At 41.4% G+C, this 24,211-nt stretch overlaps 2 protein-coding genes across 2 annotated transcripts in view; both read left to right on the forward strand.

The window, feature by feature from the left end:
- tgfbi (transforming growth factor, beta-induced) overlaps nucleotides 1-24,211 on the forward strand; it is a 280,474-nt gene that overhangs the window by 137,863 nt on the left and 118,400 nt on the right. The gene's annotated exons all lie outside the window — the stretch shown is intronic.
- lman2 (lectin, mannose-binding 2) lies at nucleotides 122-22,688 on the forward strand (the record flags this gene model as incomplete). The annotated part of the gene is given in 10 exon segments (XM_083981172.1): nucleotides 122-130; nucleotides 1,286-1,431; nucleotides 1,538-1,598; nucleotides 17,987-18,127; nucleotides 18,130-18,150; nucleotides 18,247-18,321; nucleotides 18,325-18,361; nucleotides 19,617-19,736; nucleotides 22,535-22,606; nucleotides 22,609-22,688. Coding segments are annotated over 10 exon segments (762 nt in total).

Raw genomic sequence — 24,211 nt, forward strand, 5'->3', positions numbered from 1 at the left:
AATACAAACATGTCGCGCGGACTCGAATCGCTCTGGATCGATATGAAATATCAGTGATGTTTTTTTTTTTGTTTTTTTTTCCCTTTATTTATCATCAACAAGTGAAAAAGGAACAAAAAAAATGTCAAAGGTAAACATCGAAATGAAATAAGGACAAACATTATCAAAAATATTTACATAAATAATATATAGTAGAAAAGAAATATAGAAATGACAAAATAAATAAGTGAATAAATAAATAAATAAAAAATAGGTCTAATAAAAAAAAACATTACTGAAAGAAGATTAAAAAAAGAAAAAAAACATGAAATATCGATGATCTTTTTTTTTTTAGACTTTTTTTTAAACTTTATTTATCATCAAATAGTTTGAACAATTGAAAAAGGAACAAAAAAAACCAAAATGACAGACATTCCAAGACATGACAAAGGCACACATCGACGATTAATATCAGTGATCAATAAGTAAAACACGATCACCGTGACGTCACAGCTTCCTCCAGTCTGAGATTGACACAAAGAGTGACTTGGGCTCCCTGACCTGAAAAAAAACAAGGAAAAAGCTAACATAACTTTTGTTATCAACCTTATTATTTTAATGGCAAAATTTCATATTCACAATTGTAAGTTCATTAAAAAAAAAACCTTCCTTTACTGCTTTTAACGGTGAGCTCAAGCCATACATAACCTCCATCAAATTTTCAAACAACCAGAAAGCGATTAAGACTATCAATATATGTGAAAACTTGAACATTTTGTTGTAAACTTATAAATTCCAGTTTAAAAAATGCTACTATCCCTTTAAAAGGTAGTTATCAAGTGTCTTAGTCACACCTTTAGTGAAGTGTAGGACTGAATCTTAAATCCGGTCTCAGAGCCGAGTTACCACTGTGCCGTAAATTGAATCTTAGATGTCACTTCCAAGTCTTTAGAGGATTTTAGTCTTAAGTGCTGAGAATTTGTGGAATTTAGTCCAACTCTCAAACTTAAGAATAAAAGCTTTTTATCAACTTTCTCAAGTTTAAGAATCACTCCTACTCCCCCAGATATTTAAAGGGATAGTTGAACATTTTGGCAAATTGGCCCATTGCACATTCACCACGCTATGAGATAATAACACAACGTTACCACACAGAGTTGTTTTAGAGGGAAATTCAGAGACTGCTTGATGAAAAACTGTCCCTGAAGGCAACGTGCATCAGCGGTTTTGCATGAATTTCCCTCTAAAACAACGCTGTCTCTGGTCCAGCTGCTGGTCTCAGGTCTGTTGTGTGTCCCCTCTCTAGTTCAGACACCTGAGGAACCTGCAGCACCTGGATCTGTCCATGAAGGACTTCACCGGCATGCCGGACTGCGTGGTCGCTCTGCCGGCGCTCGAGTGGCTCGACATGGGAGGAAACCGCCTGCAGTGTTTACCTGAGGACATCCACAGGTGGGTGGTGGAGACACAGTGTGAGCCCCCCGCACTCTGTCACTTTTATTTATACATCTATTCTTGGACTTTTGCCTACATATTTGTATTTACACACCCTGTGTAGAAACCTCAGCCGATGTGGCCTTCGTTCTCTGGACATTATACAGATGCAGGAACGGAACTGGGCAAAAAGGCTTTTAAATGTTCTGCCCCGATGTGCAGCAGGACTTGAAATTGACTCATCTTGTAACTCTGGGGGAATTTAAGTCAGTTATAAAAGACAAGGAAATGAGCTCAATAGGATCTTGTGATTGCATTGTGTAACCATGTAATCCCACTCTAGTTTTCCTGTAATGTGTCATCGTATTTGACTTGTTGAGTCTTGTGTGTTTGGTGTAAACATCTTGGCCAGGTCACTCTTGGAAAAGTACGATGGAGTATAAGGGCCACATTGAGGGAAAAAAACAAACACACAGACTTCAAAAATAAAGTCGTAAATTCACGAGAATAAAGTTGTACCCCGTTACAACGCCGTTACCGTTACTGACAATAACATTTTCATTATCGAGTAATCTGTTGATTATGTAAACCATTAATCGATTAGTTGTTTGGTCAATAAAATGTAAAAAAAAATGTTGAAAAACATCAATCAGTGTTTCCCAAACCACAAGATGACGTCCTCAAGTCGTAAATTTACGAGAATAAAGTTGTACATTTCCTACGAGAAAAAAGTCATAACATTACAAGAATAAAGTCGTAAATTTACGACTTTATTCAATCTCAATGAGTTTTTTACCTGGTTAAATAAAGGGTATTGATTGATTGATTGTCAGCCAATCAGCAGCCAGTCAGCAGCTGTGTGTGTGTGTGTGTGTGTGTGTGTGTGTGTGTGTGTGTGTGTGTGTGTGTGTCCTCAGGATGGAGAAGCTGCACACGCTGTGGCTGCAGAGGAACAAAGAAGGTTCCTGCTCATGTTTTATTATTGTCTCAACTGAGTGGTGATGTAGTTGTTGAGTTTGAACACAAGGTGGAGCAGCAACACAGACGGAAAACACACCGGTAACAAAGATACAGGACTTCCAGTTTAATCTGGATCAAAATGATCCGGATTGAATCAATAATCCATCTTTACTTTTATCCCAGTTGTTCAAAGCTCAGTTGTATTGGATCAGTCTGATCCAGATACAAACTTTTTAGGATTAACAAATCCAGATAATGAGCGTTTTAAATGTGACTGTATCAGACTGAAGGCTGAATACATTTATTTGAAAATAGGATGTTTGTTTTGTTTTCTGTTTCTTCAATGTCTTGTCACTTGTGACTCATCGAGTGACAGTATGAATGTTGTGGTTTTTAACTTTATGCATGTATTTGTACGTGTGGTCAATAATGGCTGCTGTAACAAAGTAATTACCTGTGAAGGATTAAAGAAACTATTCTCTCACTGGACATCCAGACCTCATCTGGTTTGGCTGTTTAAACAAATAAAAAAGCAAATAGCTATATAGTAATTCATTGATGTGAAAAATAAGAAATGTACTCTTACTCTTACTTTTACTTAATTAAATTAAATCAAATTAAATTTAATTAAATTAAAAAACAAACCGAGTTCACTTCATGCACGCGCACCTGCGTCCAGGTGGGTTTGCGCTGAGCTGCTCAGTGAACACAATCAAACTCATCAAATACACAATCCAACAACTCCACAACGCTCTGGTGGACAAGTTGTGAGCTGCACATTCACCACGCTATGAGATAATAACACAACGTTACCACACAGAGTTGTTTTAGAGGGAAATTCATGCAAAACCACTGATGCACGTTGCCTTCAGGGACAGTTTTTCATCAAGCAGTCTCTGCATTTCCCTCTAAAACAATTACTACATTGGCCATGCAAAACTCAAAATAATAATCAATCAATCAATCAATTTGTTTATTTCGGGCATGTCAATTTAAATCATCATCATCACACTTCATCTTAGTTCAAATAATACAATACACATGGCCGAAAGGGAAAGCGGGAGAAGCAAAAGCTGATCTAGTCCCGCCCCCATTACCCACAGAATAAAATCTTTATCATAATCAGATCATATCATAATCTTTTTCTTTTGTTTTTGCTTTTTTACATTTTGATATAACATTCTTTTACTTATGACATTTTGACATAACATGTTACAGCAGTAGGTAGTATACAGAGCTGAAGTTTAGCTCTAGACAGTACATACAGATTACGTGTGTGTCTGCACATGTGTCCATATTAGTCCATCATGAGTGAACAACAGTCTCATCTTGTAGCCTGACATGTCACAAAGTCACAGAATGGTCCAATCGACAGAGAGCAAAGTCCAGTGTACTTATTATTTGTTGGGATGGTGTGGTGTAAGAGCCCTTTTTTTTGCCATATTCTTTTATTCATCCGTCTCCTTATAATCAAATGTGAACAAGGCTCTCCTGTACACTATGGTGGAGACATTGAGCATTGATAATTAAACAGCTGATGTATACTCAAGTTGTCTGTTAAATGTGTGTGTTTGACAATTTTCACTTGTCTCGTGCAGTCATTCATTTATTACAACATTTCTACAACCCATCCAGCCCTGTTAGAGGGAATTGAGAAATAGTCAAATATTTAATATATCCTAGGTGGTAGTTGATGGAACAATACTTTTGATACAAAACCAGTTTCCGTGTGAACCCAGGTCAGACATGAATAGAAAAATTGCACTTGCCTTCATTTTGTACATGAGGACACTGATAATATAGTATCCATTTGCTATTTTTAAAACATTTTCAAAATGTAATGCACTTTGTTATTTATTTTGTCAGTGTTGCAAATCTGTGAAAGTTTTGTGTAACACAAGAGCCCAAGAAACATGCACAGCTTCATGCAGCAGCTGCCCTGAAATGAAGGTTGTGGCTGGCAATGTCTGACGTCCTGACCAAACAGTATATTCCACAGGATGTAGTATCAGAAAACAGGAAAAAAGTACCTTGTGGTTGCAAATGGTGATGCATGAAGCTACCCTGCAGTTGCCCAAAAGAAACACTGTATGGAGTCTTAGAACACATACAAAAAAGACGTTTAAAATACTACATGATTTAGCATCAGCAATAAATTCTGACCTTTTTCCCCCAAACCTGCCATCATCTGAAACTGTTATAGCACCAGGATGAATCTTTTGGATGCCCCTCTTCTCCTACTTAACTGGAGAGAAATGTGACACCTATGGCAAGCGGATTTAAAGCAGAAGTAAGCGATCCAGTCGTTTTGGCTAACTTCTTGTCAGCCGATGGAGTTAGCAGTCCCCGCCCTCGTCCCTACGTCACCACATTCAGGCGCATCCCTTGGCTGCACACACAGAGAGGACCGCCCCTTTATGCTGTTCTCTCTCCTCATTGGATAAAGGTTGTCGGATAGAAGGAAAGTTTTCTCCTCGGCTTACAGCAGAGCAGAGTGACTGACAGACCCGTGTTTCAGACCAAACACTCTATAGAAGTGATTGCTGTCGGAAGATAGAACTATTTAAGACTTAGATTAACACAAACATTCCGCTTACTTCTGCTTTAACGTTACCTACATTGATGTTCAAGGAGATGTCAGTCAGCATGACATGTCACATGTGATGGAAATCTCAGGCCTATCACGTTTTATTCATTATCTCTTAAATTAATTGTCCCGTTATCACAAGAAAATGGGGGAATTATCTCGTTATCACGGGAAAACTGAGGAAATAAAATGTATGTATGTATGACCCTGTGGGGCTTCCGTAGATTACAACATTTACAAAACCTCCCTTATCAGTACTACTGTTGTTGATTTTTATGCATTAAGCTTTGTAAATGACCTTTAATATGAGCATAGTATTTCTATAAATGTGTTCTTATGTTTATTCATTAACATTCTTTAAAGCCAGGCTTTTATTTTTTATACATTAAGCAGACGGATATTCAGTGCTCTTATTTTGAAAGCGTCTCGCTGAGACCTCGTACACATCCGGTGCTTCGGAGTTTACCGGCAGAAGGAAAAGTGTGTCTGCAATGCTAAAAGCAAGCAAAGTGTGCCTAACCCACATGAAACGCCCTAGCACCTGGCTAATAAGGGGCACAAGGTTTGTTTTGTTACCATTTCATGCTATATTTATGTCCGGCTCGAGTTTGGTTGCCGTGGATATTTTCATGCATAAAACGTATTGTGGTTAGCGGTAGCTACTATTAGCATCGGCCAAGCTGCCGTGTCGGTCTGTATTGAAGTGAGATGAAGCTATAAGCTAACTCGTTGGTTGTTTTAATAATGCAACAGGATGTTAAATACTGTTTTATATTGCACTCTATGTGAGGTTGTCTTTCAGTTAAAATGTGAATTTTCCCTCATGACTGTAACATCAATCGTAGCAGTTAAAATATATATTTAAATTCATGGAGTAAAACCTGTGAGTCTACAATAAGTTTATTAGATAAAAAGAGAGTCAACTTACATAATTGTTTAAGATAAAGGCAGTTAAAGGTAATTTCAAGCAAGAGTAAAGGTAACTGTATTTTGTTTTCTTCTTTTCATAGCTCTTACGGTGTGTTTACATTGAATACGGTCCAAGGAATAAACCATTGTGAACCATCAGTTTGAGAGTCCGACCATCATTTAGCCGGGGATGCTACAGTAAGAGCTTCACCTCATCCGTCACATCACGCCGCTGACCAAGGACAACTGTAGAGGGACCTGATGTGATGGTCAAGGATTGTGGTACCTGCTCACAACATGGAAGCATCAGTAAAGACGCCTCCAGACGACAGAGACTCCGAACAGATGAAGGATAAGGATACTGAAGAGGAGGATCTCCGTCGCTCTGGTCGCCTACGGAATCCCACGGAAAAGATGCTTGCATTTCATGAGGAGGAGGCCCACAAAAAGGAGAAAAGGTTGACTCACATTTATGAACAATGGAAGATCCAGGCACGTAAGGCTAGAGAACAGTTAAAGTTAAACATTCCTGAAAGTGACATTGCAACTCTTATAGACACACTAGAAGAAGGAAAAAACTGTGTTATAAACCTGTACATAGACATCAGAGCTCACCTCACTCCATCTAATGAGACAAGACGTCGTATTGATGCCTGTGAGGCAGTTACAAGGGACATTGTTAAAATTGCTCTTGAAAGGATATCAGGCATAGATGGAGAATTTGATAGTGAAGCTGTAAGGCAACGTCTTCATGAGCTTCTTAACAGAGACTACGCTCGCTCCATCTACGGATCCACAGCTTCACCTCCAAGTCAACACTCAAGTAAAGGTTCCAGTCAACACTCTGTCATAGCAGCAAAAAGAGCAGACGCTGCAGCAGAATTAGCAGCAAAGGAAGCAGAGTATGAAGTGTTATTGAAGGAGGAGAAACAAAAAGAAAAGATGCAAGTCTTAGAACGTGAGTTGGAAAGATTAAAGGCAGGGAAGGACATTAAAGCTGCACGAGCTAGGTTCACAACTTATGATCAGGAAGTAATGCGGGAAGCAAGTGTTCATTCTGTAGATCAGATGAGAACGAGAGAACACCAGTTTGTGTATCCTCCTCCTTCAGCTCTCATACAGCAGCCCACTGATATCACAATGACAGCATCACCTGCAAGGACAGATGTAAGTTATCTGGCTCAGGCAGTCCAAGATAGCATAGCTCTGAACAGGCTCCCAATGCCAGAACCGTCTGTATTTACTGGTGACCCTATCCAGTTCATTGAGTGGAAGGCTTCCTTCACATCCCTCATAGACAAAAAGAACATTGCTTCAGCTGACAAATTACATTATTTGAAAAAATATGTAGGAGGTCCAGCTCGAAAGACACTTGATGGCATATTTTATAGAAATGATGATGAAGCCTACAAAGATGGATGGAACCGTCTCAACCACAGGTATGGTCAGCCGTTTGTTATACAAAAGGCATTCAGGGAAAAACTAACAAACTGGCCAAAGGTCCATCCAAGAGATGCTGAGGGACTTAGAGCATTCGCTGATTTCTTACACTCATGTCTGGAAGCCACGCCTTATGTTAAAGGTCTGGACATTTTGAACGATTGTGAAGAAAACCAGAAATTGGTCCAAAAGCTACCTGATTGGGCAGCATCACAGTGGAACCGCAAGGTCACTCAAGTCATGAGAGTTGACCAGGAGTTTCCCAGCTTCCGGGAGTTTGTCTTCTTCATTGTAACGGAGGCAGAAATTGCATGTAATCCTATTACTTCATTCCACGCTCTCCACTCATCAGAGGCTAACTCATCACGTCATCTGAAAGAAAAGAAATGTAAATCCAGTGTTTATCACACACAGACAGTTACAGAGAATGAAACACAAGGACAGTTAAGAACAGGTTTAAAGCCACCATGTGTGTTTTGTCAAGACAGTAAACATCAACTTCACCGCTGTCCTGAGTTTAAAGGCAAAGCTCTGGAGGAACGACGGAAATACGTGAAAGAAAAGAAGCTTTGCTATGGCTGCTTGAGGACGGGCCATAACGCCAAGGACTGCCGCAATAGACATTCATGCGACAAATGTAAAGCAAGACATCCTACGCTTCTCCATGATGACACCTACACTAAGGCCAAGCCCACGTCAGTCTCAAATCAAAGTAACACAGAGGAAACAGCAACCACATTGGCTCTCAGTGTGGCAGCTAAGGAGCCATCTACCAACACTTCAATGATAGTGCCAGTGTGGGTTTCTTCTGTCAGCAATCCAGGTACGGAAAGACTTGTTTATGCGCTGCTTGATACCCAAAGCGATACAGTCTTCATTGACCAAGAAGTCAGCAATAGTTTACAGACTGAAACTCATCCTGTAAGACTGAAACTAACAACCATGACAGGAAAGGATGCATTAATGCATAGTCAAAGAGTGTCAGGTTTGAGAGTGAGAGGTTACTGCTCTGCTATCCACATTGATCTCCCCCCTGCTTACACCAAGGACTGTATACCAGTGAATCGAACACACATTCCTACCTGTGACACGGCACGGAACTGGAATCATCTCATCAAAATAGCAGATGAAATCCCACCACAGCTGGAATGTGAAGTCGGTCTGCTGATCGGCTACAATTGCTCAAGGGCACTGGCACCAGGGCAGGTAATCCTTGGAGGAGATAGCGAACCATATGCAGTTCAGACGGATTTGGGGTGGAGTATCGTAGGCTGTTCACCTCACCACAACTCACCAAGCATCACCAACATGTGTCACAGAGTTTCAGTCAGAGAGCTTCCTCCAGTGACCCCAGCTGAGGCACTCAGGGTTCTCGAGTCTGACTTTAAAGATGCCAATAAGGACGGAAAGACTGTGTCTCAGGATGACATCCGCTTCCTGGATGTGTTGAAGGAAGGGATCAAGAGGAACATTCAGGGACATTACGAGATGCCACTCCCCTTTAAAGAGAGACCCTATCTCCCTGACAACAAACAACTGGCGATGGTACGGCTCAGTCACCTTAAAAGAAAGCTGGCGAAGGATGACAAGTACAAAGAACATTATGTGAAGTTTATGAATGAAATCATTGAAAAGGGTGAGGCAGAGGAAGTTCAGGATCAAGGGAAGGAAGGAGAGAAGTGGTACATTCCTCACCACGGAGTGTATCACTCGAAAAAACCTGACAAACTCCGTGTGGTTTTTGATTGCTCGGCTAAGTACAGGGGAACGAGCCTCAATGATCATCTCCTGTCAGGCCCAGATCTGCTGAACAATCTGAACGGCGTGCTTCTCAGATTCAGACAGCACCATGTCGCATTGATGTGCGACATTGAAAAAATGTTTCATCAGTTCTACGTGTATGAAGCTGACAGAGACTATCTACGTTTCCTATGGTGGAAAGACGGCAACTTTAATGCAGAGCCGCAGGAGTTCAGAATGAAAGTGCATCTCTTCGGTGCTGCGTCATCGCCAGGATGCGCTAACTACGGACTGAAGCAGCTTGCAACGGACAATGAAAGTGAGTTTCCCCTCGGCTCAAAGTTCATCATGAAAGACTTTTATGTTGACGACGGTGTCACTAGTATAGAAAATGTGAATGATGCTATTCAGCTTGCACAGGAAGCACGGCAGCTCTGTGCTGCGGGTGGATTGAGACTGCACAAGTTTATGTGTAATAACAAATCTGTGCTGGAGAGTATCCCCCCATCTGAGCGTGCTGCTGAAGTGAAGTCTCTGGATCTGGTCTTCAAGGATGTGACGTTAGAGAGAGCCTTGGGAATCCACTGGCACATTGAATCAGACACCTTCAGATTTCGTGTTTGCCTGAAGGACCAGCCAGCAACACGACGTGGTATCTTGTCTACGGTCGCATCCCTTTTTGACCCGCTGGGGTTTGTTGCCCCTTTCCTGCTCACGGGAAAAAGGGTGCTTCAGGAAATGTGCAGGCACGGAACAGGCTGGGATGATCCCCTTCCCAGTGAACTGCAACCAGTGTGGGAACGCTGGAAAAATGATCTTGCAAATTTGGACAAAATCACCATACCACGCTGCTATGTGCCTCCTGGTTTCGGACGAGTGGTGAGAAAGGAGCTACACCATTTCTCCGACGCAAGTACATGTGGTTATGGACAGTGTACATATTTGAGACAAGTGAACGAAGATGGAAGTGTTCATTGTGCTCTTGTTACGGCAAAGTCCAGAGTAGCTCCAATCAAGGTCACGACAATCCCTCGGCTAGAACTGGCAGCCGCTGTTGTGTCAGCCACAGCAAGCAACACCTTAAAGGAGGAGCTTGGTTTAACAGATGTCGTTGAGTATTTCTGGACTGATTCAAAAGTCGTCTTGGGATACATTAACAATGAGGCACGTCGTTTTCACACTTTCGTGTCAAATCGGATACAGAAAATACATCTCAGCTCTTCTCCTCAACAATGGAGATATGTTTCAACCACTGATAACCCCGCAGACATTGCATCTAGGGGATCAAGCGTAAGTGAGATTCTCACATCAAGCTGGTTCAAAGGACCTCAGTTTCTATGGGAGAAAGAGATACCTCCAGCTACAGATGTTAGCGCAGAAATACAGATTGGAGATCCTGAAGTCAAGAGGATTCAGACTCTAAACACACAGACACGGGAACAGCTGAGTCTCTCAGACCGCCTGTCAAAGTTTTCTTCGTGGTCAAAAGCAACTCAGGCTGTCGCTCGTCTCATTCGTCGTGTCAGACATGATAAGTCAACAGACCACAGCACCGTCCAAGAACGAGAAGACGCACGCTGCATCATCATAAGAGACTTACAGAGACACGCATATCCAGAAGAGTTAAAGTTGCTCAGTAAGGTAACTCAACTTCCCTCTCAGAGTAAACTGTTTCAGATGGATGCTTTTCTTGATCAGGATGGACTCCTCAAGGTGGGAGGAAGACTGAAAAATGCATCACTCCCTACCTCACTGAAGCATCCAGTGATCATACCAAAGAGTCATCCCATCACCAAGGCAATAATTGCTCACTGTCACGAGAAAGTCCAACATCAAGGAAAAGGCTTGACTATTAATGAGATCAGATCAAATGGATTCTGGATTCCAGGAATCAACAGAGCTGTGGCAACGCATCTGCATCAATGTGTTACATGTCGAAAACTCAGAAGATTCACAGAGGAGCAGCGAATGGCAGATTTGCCGTCTGAGCGTGTGGATCCATCACCACCTTTCACCTATTGTGGAATGGACTGTTTTGGTCCGTTTTTCACCAAACAAGGACGCAAGGTACAAAAGAGATACGGACTGCTTTTCACCTGCCTTTGCTGTCGAGCTATCCACATTGAAATGTTAGACGACATGTCGACAGATGCTTTCATAAATGGACTTCGTTGTTTCATTGCAATAAGAGGAGCAGTACGTGACATAAAATGTGACCAAGGAACGAACTTCGTTGGAGCTAAAAATGAACTGAATGAAGCTCTCAAGCAATTGGATGCTGATCGTCTGACTACGTTTTTGGCTGAGAAACAGTGTGACTTCAGCATGAACGCTCCGCATGCAAGCCATGCTGGAGGCGTATGGGAGAGACAGATCCGAACGGTGAGGAATGTTCTTCGTTTAACTCTTTCACCCTCATCAGGCAGGCTGGACGATGCCTCTCTACGGACATTCTTTTATGAGGCAGCAGCTATTGTGAACAGTCGTCCACTCACTGTTGACAACTTAAATGATCCAGATAGTCCAGAGCCGCTAACGCCCAATCACCTGCTCACCATGAAACCCACTGCAGCCTTACCACCTCCTGGCAGATTCATCAGAGAGGATATGTATGCTCGTAAGAGGTGGCGCCGTGTTCAGTACCTTGCAGAGCAGTTCTGGGGCCGGTGGAGAAGAGAGTATGTGTACAACATCGCCACCAGACAACGCTGGCATACCCCAAGGAGAAACCTCAAAGTCGGTGACATTGTGATGGAAAAGACAGAAGATCAACCTCGCAACGAGTGGAAATTGGCTAAAGTTGTAGAGACAGTGACTGATAAAGATGGACTAGTGAGGAGAGTGAAGATTCGTGTTGGAGACCAGAAGATGGGAAAGGAGGGACAGCGTTCTGGCAAGCCATCCATCGTTGAACGTCCAGTGCAGAAGCTGATCCTGCTCCTAGAGACTGTTTAATCACCCCCTTCACTCCACAACCTATCCTTTACAGTATGAAGAGTTTATGGACATTTTTGACTCAAGCACTAAAGGTTAAAGGTCACATGGTTTAGAAATCATTCATGCTTTACATCTAATAAGGGGATGAAAAAACCAGTAATGATTTGGTGGGAGTGTAAATGACCTTTAATATGAGCATAGTATTTCTATAAATGTGTTCTTATGTTTATTCATTAACATTCTTTAAAGCCAGGCTTTTATTTTTTATACATTAAGCAGACGGATATTCAGTGCTCTTATTTTGAAAGCGTCTCGCTGAGACCTCGTACACATCCGGTGCTTCGGAGTTTACCGGCAGAAGGAAAAGTGTGTCTGCAATGCTAAAAGCAAGCAAAGTGTGCCTAACCCACATGAAACGCCCTAGCACCTGGCTAATAAGGGGCACAAGGTTTGTTTTGTTACCATTTCATGCTATATTTATGTCCGGCTCGAGTTTGGTTGCCGTGGATATTTTCATGCATAAAACGTATTGTGGTTAGCGGTAGCTACTATTAGCATCGGCCAAGCTGCCGTGTCGGTCTGTATTGAAGTGAGATGAAGCTATAAGCTAACTCGTTGGTTGTTTTAATAATGCAACAGGATGTTAAATACTGTTTTATATTGCACTCTATGTGAGGTTGTCTTTCAGTTAAAATGTGAATTTTCCCTCATGACTGTAACATCAATCGTAGCAGTTAAAATATATATTTAAATTCATGGAGTAAAACCTGTGAGTCTACAATAAGTTTATTAGATAAAAAGAGAGTCAACTTACATAATTGTTTAAGATAAAGGCAGTTAAAGGTAATTTCAAGCAAGAGTAAAGGTAACTGTATTTTGTTTTCTTCTTTTCATAGCTCTTACGGTGTGTTTACATTGAATACGGTCCAAGGAATAAACCATTGTGAACCATCAGTTTGAGAGTCCGACCATCATTTAGCCGGGGATGCTACAAGCTTGAAGCATGAACTCTGTCTCAGTATAGAGCCACTGGGGCATGTTGGAAAAGTGAAAACATCTTCACTCATGAATCTCTGCTTCTAACCAGAAGATGGCAGCAGTGTACAAACTGTTGCAAACAGATTTGATTTGATACATGCTTTCACTTTCTGACCATTTAATTCCAGCTATATTATTCAGTTTTTGTGCACTTTTATCATTTTTTTTAATTCATAGTAACAATCTTGTTCAATTGCTGAATCTACCGAACTTTAATTTGAATTACTATTAATTTTGAGAACCACTTCATGCAACATGATTATTTGATAGGAATTGATCCAAAAGAATCCTGGACTTTATATATTTTTATATTGGTACATAGGTAGTGAAGTGAACACATTGGGAGTACTCTAATTCATTCTTTCCACTCCTCGACAACAGCAAAGCTTGTTGCAAAACAATGTCTCAACATTTTTGCATATTGTTTCATTTCGACAGAGATCAATTTAGGGATCATTATGTGTATTGATAAAACATCATTAATGTTCCAAAATATAAAGTGGAACTGGTCGTTTTAACAGAACACTGAACACTGAATTTTCAGTGTCATTCATCTCTAGAATAAAAATGGGCCTGTTTTGCAGGAGCATATTGTTTCAGAGATGTAAAAAATTTTCACTTCACAAAAGTTGTGCATGTTTTTTTTTACTTGAGTGGGACTGCTTAAAGGCTATTTGCACAAAATGCTTGAAACCACAAGCAAAGACATTTCCAGCTTCTCGATGTACTGCTGGTTACTTACCATCTAAGCCAGTGTGAGAGTGTATGTGACTTGACCTCAATCTAATATCTCAGAGGTACAAAAAGCAAAGAGCTGCGGGCGATCTCAGCAGTCTAACTGTGGTTTAACCACTGGTTTATCAAGGGGACTGTCGGGTTGAAAAGACAGAAAAACTGCCATGCATGTTTGTTTGAACTATTTATTAAATTGGACCATCAAAGGAGCGGCTGTGGTTTAGACTTAGCCCTCCCTTCGTTGGTGCCCTCTGGCTGGCACAGGTTGGTCCCATCTTCCCAGCACACGAACCTCTGGGCCTGAAACACAACAAACCCTCCCTACACTGACATAAATGTTCCATCCCAGGTGTCTGAGGGGTCAGGGCAGATAATACAGATCATTAAAACTCTTCCTCACAATGCTTCATTCAGCAGGGCTCACAGGACTCTCATCCTCTCCTCCCTTCGGCCTTGGAGATATTTTGCTTTCACTGAGGCTCTGTGTGCTCTCAACTTGCCTCTGAATGATCAAACAGGTTACTGGTATTCACTGCATCATGAATTAAGCTCAACACAAATCTATATGGTTTGCTTACAAGTTTCAGTTGTCTTTAAACTCAATGGGTTAGTCAAAAAATATAAGACACAATAGGTTAGTTAAAACATGAGACTAAACTTTACTAAAGTGAAAGCGTAAACAGGTACATAAATCCTTCTATATGTCTTGGCTCCTATCTCTCCATGTGTTAAAGGGATATTTAAACATTTTGGCAAATTGGCCCATTGCCACTCGCTATAGTCATAGCAGTAGGTAATTGTCGGTGTAAGCTATTTTTAGAACAGTGGAGTGGAGCAGCAGGCTGCTCAGGGCTATGCTATGAAGGCTAAGGGAATTTCTTGGTTTTCCTCATCAAACTCATCAAATACACAATCCAACAACTCCAAAAGGCTGTCGTGGACACCACGCTATGAGATAATAATGGAACGTTACGAGACAGAGTTGTTTTAGAGGTAAATTCATGCAAAACCGCTGATGCGCGTTGCATTCAGGGACAGGTTTTCAGCAAGCAGACTCGGCTCCGTTTCGTAACGTTCCGTTATTATCTCATAGCGTGGTGAATGTGCAGGTCACAACTTGTCCACGAAAGCGTTTTGGAGTTTTGGGATTTTGTATTCGATGAGTTTGATGAGGGAAACCAAGAAATTCCTTTAGCCTCCGTAGTGTAGCCCTGAGCAGCCTGCCGCTCCGCTCCTTTGTTCTAAAAATAGCTTACACCGACAAATAAAGGTAACAAACCTACTACTATGACTATAGGGATTATTGCAATGGGCCAATTTGCCAAAATGTTGAACTATCCCTTTAACCCTTCGTACCACGGGGTTAGGCCTAATGCTTGACTCCCTCACATTCTTCAACCGGACACAACAGCTCAACTACAGCTCAAAATAATTTACATTAAGGGAAAAGTTTTATCCCACTCAGGATTAACTTGTTTAAAGGTGTAGTTACAGAAACGGCTGTTTGTCCTGTTTGTCGCGCCGAGTTGTCACGAGCTGCAACACGAGTTTACCCGAGTTAGGAAAACGAATTTGATTGGTCGTTATCGAGCGGGCGGGATATTCAAAGCTTGGGGCGAGACCGAGCTCCGTGTGTGTGTGCGTGTCTCAGACGTTTGAATGACGGATTACGGATCCAATATCAGTGGCTGGTGAATCGTGTGCAGGCTGACGTATAATCTGTGCGCCTGCGTTATCCAATGTGAAAAAAAAATACACACTTTCATCCTGGATTTACTCAAAAATAGAATTTTGCACAAAGTTTGACCTACATCGTCTGAAATATGAGTTATTACCTTCAGTTTATGACCCAGAGTGGGCTTAAATTCAATTTTCTTTTCTGTACACCTTTAAATGGGTAAAATGTGTAAGTGCTCAATCTACTAAAACAATCATCAGTGAGATACAGTATATTCAGTGTTGATCAGTAATGTCAAAGTGGAGAATATATGTTCAGTGTTTAGTAGTTTAGTTCTGGTGATGAGGTAACTGTGTGCAGCTTGGAAATCTCCAGTGTAGAGACACAGGTGCAGCTTTATTTCATCAGTCAGTAAGACAATGGTGCTCTGTTTTATTTGTTTGTCACTAAGGCACAATATCAAACTCAGTTAGTAAAGGTAAATATTCAGTGTTCAGACAGTTTTCACCCCAACAGAACGCTGGGAATGTAGATCTAGAAATGTGCTTTTGTCCCAGTCGTACTGTGAAGCTTGCAAACCTGGACACTGTCTCACCACCTGTTTGCGTTTTTATAGATACTTAGCATGTTGTCAGATGTTCGAGCATGTTCACCTGAGTGTTTATTTTGCCATGATTTTTGTAACCTTGTTGTGCAGCAGCAAAAAAAAAAAGATGTAATCATAATCACACAACCCACTGAGCATGACGCTCCTCTGGCAGGCACCGCGCTTCATGTCGTAATGTAAATTTTTGTTTATTTTATATGAACTTGCGAGAGAAGCTACTTCACATTGCAGCTGAAGCATGTAAGAAACTATAACAACAGTCACAGCGTCCTCATGTACACACAGGGTTGCTATATAAACAGTGAAAAGGGATCAGCAAGCACACTCACAGGTTGAAGCAGTCGACGGGGGCACGGCTCCAAAAAGCATAAGGCCAACACTCTCAAAACGTCCTTTTGGTGTTTTAATGAATCAGATAAACGTTACGACGGCAACAGTCTTCCTCAGTGTACCAGTGTGCTTTGCTATATAAACAGAAGAGAAGAGAAAACCTGTGCTCATGGTGTCAAATTAACCCAATCTGTTCCCTTTCTCCATCCTTCCTTGCTTTCTCCCTTCCTTCTTTCCACAATCCTTCCTTCCTTCCTTCCTTCCTTCCTTCCTTCCTTCCTTCCTTCCTTCCTTCCTTCCTTCCTTCCTTCCTTCCCTTCATCCTTACTTCTTCTTCCTTCCTCTTTTGATCCAATTGACCTATCCCTCCATCTTTCTTTCCTTCCCTTTCCCCTTTCCCCTTCCTTCTTCCATCCCTTCCTTCTTTCTTTCTTCCTTCCTTGAACAAATCCTTCCCTCCATCTTTCTTTCCTTTTCCCTTCCTTCTTTCCCTCCCTTCCTTCTTTCTTCCTTCTTCTTCCTTCCTTGAACAAATCTGTTCCCTCCATGTTTCTTTCCTTCCTTTTTACCTTCCTTCTTTCCACAATCCTTCCTTCCTCCCTTCCCTTTATCCTTACTTCTTCCTTCCCTTTTGACCCAATCTGTTCCCTCCCTCCTTCTATCTTTCCTTCCTTTTTCCCTTCCTCCCTTTCTTCCTTCCTTTCTTTCCCTTCGTCCTTCCTTCCTTCCTTCCTTCCTTCCTTCCTTCCTTCCCTTCATCCTTACTTCTTCTTCCTTCCTCTTTTGATCCAATTGACCTATCCCTCCATCTTTCTTTCCTTCCCTTCCCTTTCCCCTTCCTTCTTCCATCCCTTCCTTCTTTCTTTCTTCCTTCCTTGAACAAATCCTTCCCTCCATCTTTCTTTCCTTTTCCCTTCCTTCTTTCCACAATCCTTCTTTCCCTCCCTTCCTTCTTTCTTCCTTCTTCTTCCTTCCTTGGACAAATCTGTTCCCTCCATGTTTCTTTCCTTCCTTTTTACCTTCTTTCTTTCCACAATCCTTCCTTCCTCCCTTCCCTTTATCCTTACTTCTTCCTTCCCTTTTGACCCAATCTGTTCCCTCCCTCCTTCTATCTTTCCTTCCTTTTTCCCTTCCTCCCTTTCTTCCTTCCTTTCTTTCCCTTCGTCCTTCCTTCCTTCCTTGACCCAGGAGGACAACAGGAGGGTTAAACGGGCGAGAAAGAACAAAGTTTCAGTTTTCAGCTGAAAGCCTTCATCAGTGATCTCAGATATTAGTTATAGAAAACCAACACTGATAAAATATGTATGTTGTTCTGTTTGTCTGTTAGTTTTTTTGGGGAAAGGAGATTGATAATTTAGTTTATATTGTATTGATGCTCCAAAATATCAGCCATGAGCAGCAGTTTAGAGCTGATCTTACTCTAATGTGTGTAGCTGCAGTATGAAGGTAGCTGGACATGACTGGAAACACACTGTGGGCTTCTTACATTTTATTGTTTTATTTACTGTCATCGTTTGTCCATCGTCTCTATCCAAGAATGTACTGGATTTTTGATCTGCGATGCGTTTTTTGAGAGTCATCACTCACTCGGTTCTGTCCCGTCCGTCTCCAGCGTTCCTTCCCCTACATTTCGGCCATGGTGACCAACGGCTCGGTGAGCTACGACCACGGCAAAGACGGGCGGTCGTCAGAGCTGGGCGGGTGCTCGGCTGAGATCAGGAACAGAGAGCACGACACCCACCTCGCCATCCGCTATACTCGAAAGGACGATTCACTGTGCGTACAGAGCCTCCCAGGGATGCTGCACTGCTTCTGTATATCCAGACATGATATTACAGGATAATGCAACAAACCTGTATCCTCATCCTGCAGGTGATGGTTGACGTTGACGACAAGAACGAGTGGAAGGAGTACATCGACATCGGAGGTGTTCGTCTTCCCACTGGATAATTCTTTGGAGCTTCAGCAGCTACAGGAGATCGGTCCGGTAGGTCGGCATGAAAATCAAAAGTCAGTATTTAATGATGACTTTTAAAAGTTACTTTTTCTTGATTGTTTACACACATTTTCTGAAAGCATGCCTCATACTCTCAGAACTCTACACACAAATCCAAAAAAACACACATAATGGGCAAAACCCCTCACTTTTCCTGCAAAATGAAACTTTACATTCAAAACAATGTTATTTATTCTCAAAATGCTATTTTAGTCTCAAATGACACACACAAACCATCATATGAATAGACATTTATAAGAACCAGTTGAACACTGATGTGCTCAGTGTAAAACACTATGATGAATGGAAAACACTTCTCCTCCATTCATCATAATGACTTAGGCTTTTTCTTTTCTTTTTTTTTAACAGTTACTACAGACAGTAGGCTTTATAAATGTATTGTAAAATATTTTAGAATATTGTTTTTATACTCAGAACACTCAAATGCACCGTAACAAATGAAATGCGTGAAGACGGACGTGACCGAGTTGGGTGTGTGACGATGCAGCCGCGCTGATGTGACCACAAAAAAAAAAAGAGTTGCTCGGGATCAGCTGGTTTACGGTTGGACAATTTAGAAAGACTGAACACATAATTTTGATGGGATGAGACTGTAACATGTAGCTCACCTAGTAGAGCAGCACTCTTTGTAGTCAAAGACTTTGTTCTAGTCTGGGTTCAAATCCTTCCATCAACATGCAATTTTGGTGATCAATGCATTTTCTTTTCTCATCATCAATATGATCACTGCTATATATATGTGTGTGTGTGTGTGTGTGTGTGTGTGTGGCCTCTCTCTCTGTTTGGTTTCTCTCTTTTTGGTGTCAGTCCATCACTGCCTGTTATGCTGCCCTTTATGCTAAAGCTCTGATTGCTGATTGTAAAACTGTGTGACAAGTGTTTACTCATGTGATGAGTCAGTGTGCATAGTAGGGAAACTAACTTTAGAATTTTGAATAACAGTGTGTTACTCGTGAAAACAAGAGATTTTCTTCATGAAAATTGTGCCAAATGCAGAGAATTGTGTGTAGTGTTTTGAAAAAAGTGTGTTATAGAACTGCAAATTGAGTGTAAAGCAGGAATTGTGCTTGTAGTTTAGCAGACTTGGTTCAGGGGGTCGGTGCATGAGTTAGATGTTGAGGCCGTTGTGCCTCAAGAACCAGAAATTGTGTGTAAACAATCGAGAAAAACTATAATATTATATAACAGATTTGATTACCATTTAAACTTGTATATTGTTTTCCAGATAACCATGACATAATCTCCATGAAGCTCTACCAGCTGATGGTGGAGCACACCCCCGAGGAGGAGAACCTGGATTGGACCAAGATCGAGCCCAGTGTCAGCCTCCTCAAGTCCCCTAAAGGTGAAAGAGCTGAGTCACAGGAAACCTGAGGTAGAATCAGGTTTCTGATCAATCTATGTACACTACTCACAAAAAGTTAAGGATATTTGACAAGAACATCCCTATAAAAAGTTCATGCTACAGTGATATCCTATCATGAAAGCCTTTTAAGTAGAAGGATGCAATGGTCTTTTTTTTTTTTTATCTCAAACAAAAGCTAACAACCGTGGTGGCTATAGCACAACAAAAATGTCAATGTCTCAATAACTTGATCAGTTTGATCAAATTGTTGTCTTGGTCTTATGATGTCAACATGGTAACATGGTGGAGAGGAGAGGGAGAGAGAAGAGGACTGGATACAAACTGTCACTGGACCAGAACATTTAGTGGCTCAATGACGACTGAACCACTAAATCAGATGGTGCTTGTGATGTTTGTGGTTAATCACCTTGTTAGAGAACAGCATGTTATTCAATAAGGACTGAAACATTGAACAATTGGACATGTGCATTCAAAAGTTTAGAGAAGGTTAAATTAAGTTCACCTGTAAAGGTTATAGTGCATTTTAGGTGCATTCTGAAACTTAATCCAAAAGCCAAACATCCATAACTTTTTGTGAGTAGTGTATAAGGGGGCAGTTGTCAGTCTGAGAAGTTAAGTTCACTTCCGCTTTCAACAAACTGCAATCCCCCCGGCTTCCTCTGGGGGCTGGTGTCAGAAAGCAGCATTCTCCATAGACCCCCATGTTAAAATCGACGATTTTACATCCTCAATAAACATGATCAAAGCCTGGTGTCAGAACGTTTTTTGGTCTCAACCGATAGTTTCTACCCCCGCACACACTCTGAGGGGGGTGAATTTTTTTTTTTACTATTATTAGGTTTAAAATTCTCACCAATTAGGGCGCGGAAACGTTGAGTGACAGGTCCGAGCAGCTCCGTGGACAGCTGCTTCGAGGCCAGTGGGCGGGTTCTCGGCCGGCCAATCCAACATGGCGCTGTTCAGGCCGCCATATTGGAGTCACAAAAACGACTCCACCAAAACCAACGGGTGACGTCACGGACGCTACGTCCATAAACTAAAAATCACCATTGATTTTATGATTTTCAGTCCAGATGCCAGGACAGTGTGGACATTTCAATTAGATGCAAATAAAAACAATAATGAACACACAAACAACAAAAGCCTCAGGTTGTAGGTTGGTAACACAACCAGGCTGCACACTGTAAAGTTAACAGAGGAATATCACAACTATAATAAACTATAAATTAGTCAAGGACAAACTAGTCTCCAACAACCAGAAAGTAGCTTCACAAAGTTCAACCCAGGACAAAATAAAATAGGAGTTTTTTTGTGCTGAAGACTGACAGATGATCAACAGCCTGAATATCAACAGAGTCACCCAGCAACTCTAAAAATGATGAAATGGGCCCTGAATCATGAGCTGGTGCAGCAGGCGGAGGGAGAGTTAATGATGCATCAAACTGTTAAAGTTGCGTGTGCGGTGCAACGACTCCAACACGCACATTTATATGGAACAGTTTGTGTTGTTGTTGCCTCTGTCCTGAATTATACAGGTTTTATAGTTTATATTAATCTTATTATTAATAATCTTACTCTGTCCAACCTTTCACCTCCTGACAACATTAATTAGACTGTGGATCTGGAGATAAATAAGCTTAAAACTCTGAATCTGAACCAGGAAATAAAGACATGAAAATATAGTACACACAACATATCTCGGTCAATCTAAGGAATTATCTTGAAAATGAATTGAAAACATGTAGTAGGGATTCATTTAATTAAAAAAACAACAGCTTAAAAGCAGGACGAATCAGAATTGTGAGCAGTGGTGCCTTTTATCCTGAAGCTTTTTGACTTTATATTTGCTTGTTTCTTGGTGGTTATAAATGAAGTAGTAGTCTGTATATGTGTGTAAATGAACCTGTTTTGTAGGCGTAATGAACAGTGCTTCAGCCTACACACTTTCAGTCTTGAATGCCAAAAAAAAAAAATGGAATATGCACCAAAAATGAACATGGAACTTACTTATTATTTAGTTTTGTTGTTTTTTCTTAAAGCAGAAGTGAGTGGTCCGGTCGTTTTCGCTAATGCTGCGTTCCAGGCAGGCTTTTGAAATCGTAAATTACAGCTTCAAGTCACAACTTACGACTTTGTAGCGTTCCAGGCAACCCACTCGTGTTTTTCCGACCTGTTTTACCGGTGAAAGTCACTATAACGGCCACTCGTAACTTCTGACCCGTGAACTCGTACCAGATTGAACTGGTACGACTTCACGGTCGGAAAAATACGAGTTTCCTTGAACGCACCATAACAGTCCTCGTCGCTACGTCACCACATTCACGGCGTCCCTTGGCTGCACACACAGCCCTGCATGCCGTTCTCTCTCCTCATTGGATAAAAACTGTAGGATACGATAAATGTTTTCTCTTCGGCTCAGAGCAGAGCAGAGTGACTGACAGACCCGTGTTTCAGACCAAACACTCTATAGAAGTGATTGCTGTCGGAAGATATAACTATTTAAGACTTAGATTAACACAAAAATATCACTTACTTCTGCTTTAAACTGTATCTACCTGCTGTTGTTGAGTTATCATTTCTATGATGGTCTCAAATGTTGAGCTGTGTTGGATAAAGACCGAAATAAACACATCAAATCAATTCTGTAATTCCATTATTGTCAAGTTTTTATTAATGTTGTGTGTCAGTTTCACCAAGAGATAAAAACAGGAGACAAATGATTTTGAACAATCACCCACACGACAACAACTCTCGACTTTCTTCTCCCTACACCTCAGACAACATCGATGATCCGACCGGAAACTTCCGTGGGACGCCGCTGACGGGCTGGAAGGTCTTCCTGCTTCTGCTGAGCTGGGCATCGCCGTGTGCGCCGTGGTGGGGGCCGTCGTCTTCCAGAAGAGACAAGAGAGGAACAAGAGGTTTTACTGAGGAGGAAAAGTAAATCAAGGCACTAAACTAAACTAAACACAACAGAACAAAAAGAATCTGATATATTTCACAGTGATGAAGATCTGTGGCTGATGTTGCGTCCTGCTCTGCTAAAATACAAAATAAAATGTCTCGCTTAGAGTGACATTTAGAGAAAAACAGTGTTGCTAATTTTTAACAATTAGCATTTTAAAGTAATTCAGAGTTAATTGAAATTGTGCACAACATGCTCTACATAACATGTACAGTGGAAATTCATGAGGAGTGCAGAAGAGGTATTTTGTCATTCAACACTGTTTGTAAGCAACAGTACTGAGAGCTCAGTCATCATAATGTTTCTCTCTTTTATCTTGATTCAGATGTGCAAGATAAGTATCGAGCATCAAAGTTCACCAGTCAGTACGATGGCGTCTGCCTCCTTGAATTGATTACATGTTTTTTGTTTTGTTTTGTTTTTTACAGTAGGTGGCGCTATTTTTGTCTGCACAGATATGCCAACTATCTCTGCTTTTATGTGAATTAATAATGTTAAACAGCTTGGTTTCTCATCAGGGTCTTGGTTAAATCATTGGGGTGACATGCAACTGGTTTTTTTATTAAAAGATCAATGAATAATCGTCTCAGAGGAGCTGGGCCATGTGTCGTCAAGAGTTACGACCCATGACTTGGCACATGCTCAAGATGGGGAGATGGTCTGCATCTTAAAGGGATAGTTCAACATTTTTGAAAATTGGCCCATCGCCATGATCCCCCTAGTAATAGCAGTAGGTTCGTTACCTTTAATTGTTGGTCCAAGCTGCTTTTAGATCGGGGGAGAAGAATACCGAGCGGCGCAGCTACACTACGGAGGCTAATGGAATTTCTTGGTTTTGCTCATCAAACTCAGCAAATACACAACCAAAAAACTCAAAACAGCTGTGGTGGACAAGTTGTGACCTGCACATTTACCACGCTATGAGATAATAGCGGAAAGTTAAGAGAAGTGAAGCAAATACTCGGAACTACTTTCTTCAGTGAACCACTGGTCGGAGGGACACAGTGTGCGCACCTCAGCCAGTGCCGTAGTATACGGACGTATCTGCAGTAAACAGGCGCTTTTGAAATCACTCCGCCGAGCAGCCGTCTAGAGTGTAAAGTCCGACTTTGCCTCTAAAACAACTCCATCTCGCAACTTTCCGCTATTATCTCATAGCGTGGTGAATGTGCAGGTCACAACTTGTCCACCACAGCGTTTTTGAGTTTTTTGGTTGTGTATTTGCTGAGTTTGATGAGCAAAACCAAGAAATTCCATTAGCCTCCGTAGTATAGCTGCGCCGCTCGGTATTCTTCTCCCCCGATCTAAAAGCAGCTTGGACCAACAATTAAAGGTAACGAACCTACTGCTATTACTAGGGGGATCATGGCGATGGGCCAATTTTCAAAAATGTTGAACTATCCCTTTAAGATTATAAAAGTGGCTGGCTACCAGCTAATTTTCTGTTGACTGAACTATCGATTGATTGGCTCACTGGACAGAAAATGTG

Source organism: Trachurus trachurus (genome assembly GCF_905171665.1).
Source record: "Trachurus trachurus genome assembly, chromosome: 10".
Taxonomy (NCBI): domain Eukaryota; kingdom Metazoa; phylum Chordata; class Actinopteri; order Carangiformes; family Carangidae; genus Trachurus; species Trachurus trachurus.